We start from the raw sequence: 7145 nt of genomic DNA on the forward strand, positions 1-7145 counted from the left end.
CGGCGGCGGCCGCTGCCCGCGCGGGCGCTCAGCGAGGCGGCCCCGCGGAGAGGGGCGGCGGCCCGGGGGGCGGCCCGGCTCCCATGCCCGGGGCCGGAGGCACAGCGCGGCGCCGGAGGGCGGCCGTCCGGCCTCTTCTGCCGGCGGGCGGGCCCCCTCCGCCCCCGCCGGGGCTCGTCCCCTCCTCTGCCCGCGTCCCTCCTCCCGCGGCGGGCCGGCGGAGGCGGGGAGGAGCCGCCGTGCCCTTCCCTTTCGGGCGGCCTCAGTCGTCCACCTTCTTGTGCAGGTTGAGGATGCAGAGCAGGCAGGTGAGCAGGGCCTGGCGGCTCTCCCGGGAGCGCAGGCGGCCGCCCAGGCGGCGCAGCGGCGGCAGCAGGCGCTGGCGGGCCAGGAGCAGCAGGCGGCCGAGCAGGGCGCGCAGCAGCACGGCCGCGAGCAGCGGGGCGGGCATGCTGCGCCCGCCGGCCCTGCGGGCACACGGTCAGCCGCGCTCCCCGGCGGGTCGCCCGCACGGCCGCGGCCGGCCCCGACTGGCACGGCAGTCTTCAGCGCCAGCGGGAAACGCGGCTTGCCCCCCCCTCCGACGGCCCCGCCGTTGTCCTGGCAGCCCCCGCGACGCAGGCGGCCATGCCCCGGGAGTCCCGGCAGTCCCCCCGCCTCGGGCCATGCAAACCCACAACCCCAAACTGGACAGCGCTGGAGCTGGGCACCCGTGGGAGCCCCCGCACTGTGCTTGAGGGTCGGCAGCCCCATGCTGTTGTGGGAGCCTGAGCCTCCTGGAAGTGGATGCAACTCCAGTGTCTCTTACCGTCCTTGGGATCCTTCCTCCTGCGGGACACTGCTCTGTTTTCTCCAAGAGGAGCCTTTACTGCTTGGCTCCCCTAACGCAGACCTGCCTCCGGCCCCAATGACAGAAACGTCTGCACGGCGCGGGACAACAAAAATCTCCCGACTGCCCATTTAAATGCCCCCTCCTTCCAGCCCAGACCAGACACACGCTTACTGTAAGTGATACTGCCCCTACAGCCTGCGACCCCATCTGTCAGGGTGACGGTGTTGGACAGGAAGGGGGGTGAGGGAGGAACAACATCTGCCCACCACAGTAATGTCGGCTGGCAGGGCAAGGTCCTGTTTCACTATGCCTTATTACAACCCTTGAACGGGCAGCTAGGTCCAAAATATGCCTGTTTGTCATTCCCTTCTGGCCCCAGCAATTCCACCCTGCTCCCACAAGGGACAGGAATACACACAAAGCAAATTGCCAAGCAGAGAGTGGGCAAGGGATACCCCAAGACACAGAAGCACAGAAGAGGCAATGGGGCATTGGGAACCCGGAGGGAATACCCACAGGAAGAGCTGTGATCTGGCTCCACGTGGGGCTGCAGGGCAGACTGCTAAGCAGTGTGGCCTGTGCCTTCCAGCTGCCCTCTGCACGCTGGGCTGGCTTGGGGCAAGCAGCCAGGGCCCTGCAGGCCAATGCAAGCTAGCCAGAGTAAGGGTGCAGGCAGGAAGGTCCATGTTTCATATCTGTGCCCTTCCACTTCCCTCCTGTGTCTAACCTTTGTTTTGTTCCTGGTGGCTGTCTGGCTTCATTTCCTTCCCTTGTTGTTCCCTTCAAAAGGCCTGCCAAGGCCCTATTCTTGGCTCTGGGTCATGCAGAATTTGGGATAATGAATAGGCATAAGGGACTGAAAGCTACTGCTCTCCTCTCCATCTTCCAGCTGCCTGATGCAAGCTGTTCCTTGCCCAGAGAGTCCCATCCAAGGGCAACTGCAATTAGTTCAGGCAGGGTGACCTTTCCCAGCCCTGTAGATCTCTCCTGGGGAGCCAGCGACGCATGAGGAAAGAGGGCAGGCTGCGCCTCAGCACAGAGACACCACGTGCCCGGAAACAGCTCCTCAGTGGCCCTGCTCCAGGCCCAGGAGCTGCATGATCAGGGGTGATGTGAGTCCCTCGGGACTGGCTTCCTGGAGCTTCCAGGCCTTCACGTATGCAAGCGTCGGAGAGCTCTTATAGGCATGCTCCCACTGTGCACCGCCTGTGTCCCCCACAGGGACCCCTGCAGTGTTAGAGGCAGCCAGAAGAGCCTTGGAAGGAAACAGGAGCCAAAGGCTTTGCTGCAGCTATGTCAGGGTTTCCACTCTCCCCAGAGAGAGCTTTTCCCCTTTTGTCAGGGAGGCAGTGGTTACAGCATTTAGCCTGGTGCTGAGACTCCAGGGTCTCATGGATGACAATGGGCAAGCTGCTTCCTCTCTCAGTGGCTTGATTTTCAATGCCACCAGTACAGCCCAGCAGGAATATTTCCTTATCATGCAGAGGGCTCTTGCAGTGTCTCTTCACCTACGTGGGCTGGAGTCTGTGGGGATGAGAAGTTTAGTATCACTAATCAGCAATAGGCATCATAGGGAAGGATGAGAACAGAGATCTTATTCCCTGGAAAGCCTTATCTTAGGACAAAGCTGTGCCTGAGCAGAGGTGAACATCCCATCCTACAATGCCTATGGGGAAAATCCTGTGTCACACAATCCCATGGGAGAATAGGAGGCACAGGCCCTATGCAGAGGTGTTCCTGTGTGTTCCCAGGGGCATCGTGTCTACACGTTACACAGCTCAAGGATAGTCCCAAAGGGTGGGGAATGGAAAAATCCTGGGAAACAAAGAGGCTTCAGTGTGTGCCTTCTGCAGGAACTTGTTCCTTTCTAGGGAACAAGCGCAGGTAACAGCAGAAGTAGTTATTCATGCTACAGTACCAGCCAGATGCTTGCAACATCCCAGCACTCAGCTGAAAGTAGGGCAGGGATTGTTTGCCGAACTATTGGGACTCATTGTAAAGAGACAGATTTTTGTGCCAAAGATCCACAGATTTACCAAGCCCCTTTCCCCATCTGGAAGGTCAGGCTCTTTGGCTTCATTTCATATCTGGGCGAGAGCATAGCACAGGGGGGAGAGGGTGAAGGGAATTAATCTTGGTCCTATAGTGATTAAGGAGGGGAGCTGGAAAGAACATATAGTCTGGGAAGAAAATGAAATCCTGCCAGTACCTCCTTTTCAACCCCAAACACAAGATTTAGGGCACTGGAATCCCATCAGCATATGTGCCTGCTCTCATGCTAGGCCACATCTCCTCTTGGTCCTGACGTTTTAGTCCCTGGAGCCAGCTTATTCCTTGTGCCATGCTGAAAACATGCTTGCTGATCTCCCCCTTCCCAAGGCAAAACAACTTTGCAGCCCAAAGGTCAGTCTGCACCACAGATGGTTTATCAGTAAGAGAAATATTGGATACTAGGACTATCAATTTGATAATCAAAGGGCCTGTGTGCTGGAAAGGAGCTCCTTGCTGTTTTTTTGAAGCATCCATGGCTACTATTTCTTCCCTCTCCTTAACATGTGAAGAAGTTCCTCTCCAAGTCTTACCTTGCTATTGCTGGTTCTTCATCTTAAGGTCTCCATGGGCCAGAGCAAAGCCACTCTCAGTGCAGGTGGTTGCAGTGCTCTGGCAGAGAATCATTTGCACTCAGGATATGGGATAAGATGCTGGTGACTGCCCCTGTGCATTCTTTACCAAGGGGCTCAAAAATGCGTCATCAGGTAACCCATTCCTTTTTACCAGGTACTTATCAGGGCCTCTTTCAGGTATCCATTTTCTGTAGCATACCCACTGCACAACTAAGTATCCCTATTTAATTGCCAGTGAGGGCTGGGATCCATGTTCCCATGCATGTACACCCCTCCATCACTTATTTCTCTCCTCTTGGACACCTCTGGCAGTCATTTAGTAGCCAGATATCAGGAAAGAAGCAGCACAAGATATTCCTGAGTAGACTGAGGCAGACAAGGAGTCATGTAAAGCCTGCAGAAAGAGTAAGGATGTAAGTGGGAGAGAAGGGCTGGAGGAAGCACAGCTGGTCTGTGCATGACAAGGGCAGGGGCCGTCCTCAAGGCGTCGGCAGGACTGTGCAGAGCTGTCTTCTCCCCAAGATGCTCCCCCCTCCCCCCGGCCGCAGGAGAGCATCTGCCGCGGATGCCTGGGCAGTGACGCATCCCACCACACTGCCGCAGAGAATGGCTCCTTGTCCAGGCAGAGATGGCTCTCGTGGCCCAGTTCCCTCTCCTTCTGATGGGCCAGCAGCAAGGCAGGACGAGAGCCTGCCAATCGCGCAGGAGAGTCCCAAAGCCCTGGGGATTTGGCTTGCCCAAAGTCCAGCCCCTTCTTCCTGCTGAGCAAGGGTGAGCTCACAGCCCACATGCAATGTGTGCAGATCCCAGGCTGGATCCAGCCAGCACGACCATCTCAGAGATGCCCACAGGGGCGGGGGTCCTAGCCCCACTGGACAGGGCACAACCAGAGGACCAGGGCTGCTGGATGAGCTGGCCTTTGGAAAGGACATAGCTTTGTTACCGCCTGCTGCAGCCCCTCTCCATCACCATTGCCTCACCTTCAGAAGGAGAGCGCTGTGCGCTGGCAGACAACGGACAAAGCTGAGAAGGGCTTCATACGTCCACTGAGGACAGTGGCGCTGCAGTGCGCTAGCCTTCGCCCGTGACACTGTGAGAGGCAAAGGTGGCCGATGTGAGGAAGGCAGAGGGCTGGGGCACAGTGTGGTAGCAGCCTGCCAGCGCCCAGCCTGCTCATGGGGCTATAGCAGTCCCTGGGCATAGGGCAGCATCTCTGCTCCATGGACAGGCAAGACTTTCACTCTGCCTTAGAGGCTGGCTCGTGACGAAACAATTATTAACACCTACCGATACTTAAGCAGCTCTTGTGTGTCCTAGTCTCTATAGGATTTAGCTGTCTACACATGGTGCAGAGCCCAGAGTAAGGGAGGGAGGATGCTGAGAAGATGAGCGTGGCTCTAGGGCATCAGGTGTGTAAAATTTGTTGGGGTGACCCCTTCCCCCCCCCAACTGGGGGCAAGGTGCCAGCAGAAAGCCTGGCCACAGGGCACTATCCCCCTGCCTTGGCCATAGCAGTGGGAACAGGATAGCAGGAAGGGGGAGGGGGAAAAGGAGAGTGAGAGTCTCTTCTCTGATGAGCTCCCAGCCCTGTTGGGAGGGGACTGGCCAGGCGCATGGGGTGGCAGCTGTGCTGGCAGGAGGTAGCCGAGAGGGTGTCTGCGGTGGGGAGTACCAGTGGCAACTGAGCGCACAGGCCCCGCGCAGGAGGAATGCCAGCTATTCGTGCTAGAGGAGGGATGTGAGGACTATAAATAGTTTGTTTAATGCTCTGTGTCAAAGGCTTGGAAAGCTCCCGGCCCATGCACATTCCCTGTTTCACTGGCACTGAGACGGCAGCTGTTGAAAAGGCCGAATGCGGCAGCTGCCGTGCCGTGCTCTCAGCCTCTAACATGCAGGCCTGCAGCGGAGCAGACCCTTCCCTCGGTGCGCACCCTCCTTGCCGCTACCCTGCCAGCTCTGCAGGTCCCCAGCCCACCTCCCGTGGGAGCGTGCGCCCCAGGCCCTCCGTCCGCCTTGCTGCATGGCTCAGTCCCTTGGCAAGCAGGCCACTGCTCCGAGTCTTGCCAAGAAGGTGCCAGCTCTGCACATCTGAATTTACAACTGCTCTTCTCTCTGCGGGTGGCTGCTGGTGATGCTGCCCGTGCCATCAGCTCTCGGGGCAGGAGAGGCAGGGACCAACCCCGGTGGAAGGAGCTGCCTTTGGTGGGCAGAGCCCAGGCTGGATCCAGCCAGCATGACCATCTCAGAGATGCCCACAGGGGTGAGGGTCCTGGCCTGCCCCACTGGACAGGGCACAACCAGAGGACCAGGGCTGCTGGATGAGCTGGCCTTCGGAAAGGACATAGCTTTGTTACCGCCTACTGCAGCCCCTCTCCATCACCATTGCCTCACCTTCAGAAGGAGAGCGCTGTGCGCTGGCAGACAACGGACAAAGCTGAGAAGGGCTTCATACGTCCACTGAGGACAGTAGCTGCACGGCGGCTGCGGGGAGACCCTCAGTCGCTGCGGCAGGGAGCCTGGGGCTGGCTAGCGCGTGTGCGGGCACGCTCTGCAGCACAGTGGCTGCAGCAGCTGCTGCCCTTGCACGTGCCTGGGGCCTGTGGCTCCTCTCAGCTCAGCCCCTGCTTGGCATGTTGGGCCTGGATGTGTTCCCCCACACCCCAACAGCCTCCTCTCGCACAAAGACCCCCTTGTGTCCACGGGCCCGACATTCCTGCAGCCGTGGGCTGAGTGAAACACATCTGAGGGGGAGCCGGGGCCAGAGCTGGCTGCTGGGGCAGCTGGTGGGGACAGGTGGGCAGGCGCAGCAGGTCCCCACCACCCCCCTGCCAGCAGGCAGGCATGTGGGGGGCAGGAGGGACATGAGCAGCTGGAGGGAGATGGGGAGAGACCCATGGAGCAGTCAGGGCGGTGGGAGTGCTCAGGCGGCTGCTGGCCTGCGGGAGGCAGGTCAGGGCAGGGGGCCAGCGAGGTGCAGGGGCATGGGACGAGCATCCCATGGCACTGGGGAGCAGCACCAGCACGGGTGCACAGCTGTGTGGGGCTGCAGCACGGCCTGCAGGCAAGCACTGCCTCCCCGCCTCACACGTGCTCCGGCCTGATGCACTGGGGAGACTTGTCACGCACACGTGGAAAACATGCAGTTCCTATGTGCAAGCAGGCACTGGGATGTGAGCATCAGGCACCTGTCATGAACGGCATAAACCAGTGCTGGCTACTCTACACTGGTTCACAACCTCCAGCCAGCTCAGAAGCAAAGCTCACAGTGGCTCTTGCTGCCTAATACCCACCAGCCTCAAAGAAAGACCAGTGGTGCAAGAAAACCCTAAACCAACAGCAGTTTTGGCCACCCCTGGCTCCCCCGCGTTTCTCTTTCTCCTCTTCTTACAGCAGTGTCTAAGCACCCCGCTGGGCCTCCTGGTTGACCTCCCCCCCCCCCCCCTTGGAAACAAGAGCCCGACAACTCTTTGTGGCATTAGTTGGCAGCTGAGGACCCTCTGTCTGCCGACCTCCTGCAAATACTGGGCTCAAAGCCACAGGGGCCGGCAGGGCAAGGAATCTGCCAGCTGGTGCCCATGAGGAGGGTGTTTTGGTAAGACTATGCCGGGACACCTGTCCTCCCAGAGCTGGGGCGGCAGGGTGCCCCACAACCAGGGGCTGTGTGCATGTGGCGTGACCCTGCAGCTGGG

At 59.4% G+C, this 7145-nt stretch overlaps 1 protein-coding gene across 1 annotated transcript; it reads right to left on the reverse strand.

Annotated features, from left to right (window-relative positions):
• Positions 1-72: 72 nt before the first annotated feature.
• Positions 73-451, reverse strand: MYMX (myomixer, myoblast fusion factor). The gene has a single exon (XM_062573620.1). It carries the CDS (start codon positions 449-451, stop codon positions 263-265), a length of 189 nt encoding a protein of 62 aa, XP_062429604.1. The 3' UTR covers positions 73-262.
• Between the last annotated feature and the right edge of the window lie 6694 nt (positions 452-7145).

This window comes from Rhea pennata, chromosome 3 (genome assembly GCF_028389875.1).
Source record: "Rhea pennata isolate bPtePen1 chromosome 3, bPtePen1.pri, whole genome shotgun sequence".
Lineage (NCBI taxonomy): Eukaryota > Metazoa > Chordata > Aves > Rheiformes > Rheidae > Rhea > Rhea pennata.

Coding starts and splice junctions, on each gene's coding strand:
- MYMX (XM_062573620.1), bottom strand. CDS start 451: ATGCCCGCCCCGCTGCTCGCGGCCGTGCTGCTGCGCGCCCTGCTCGGC.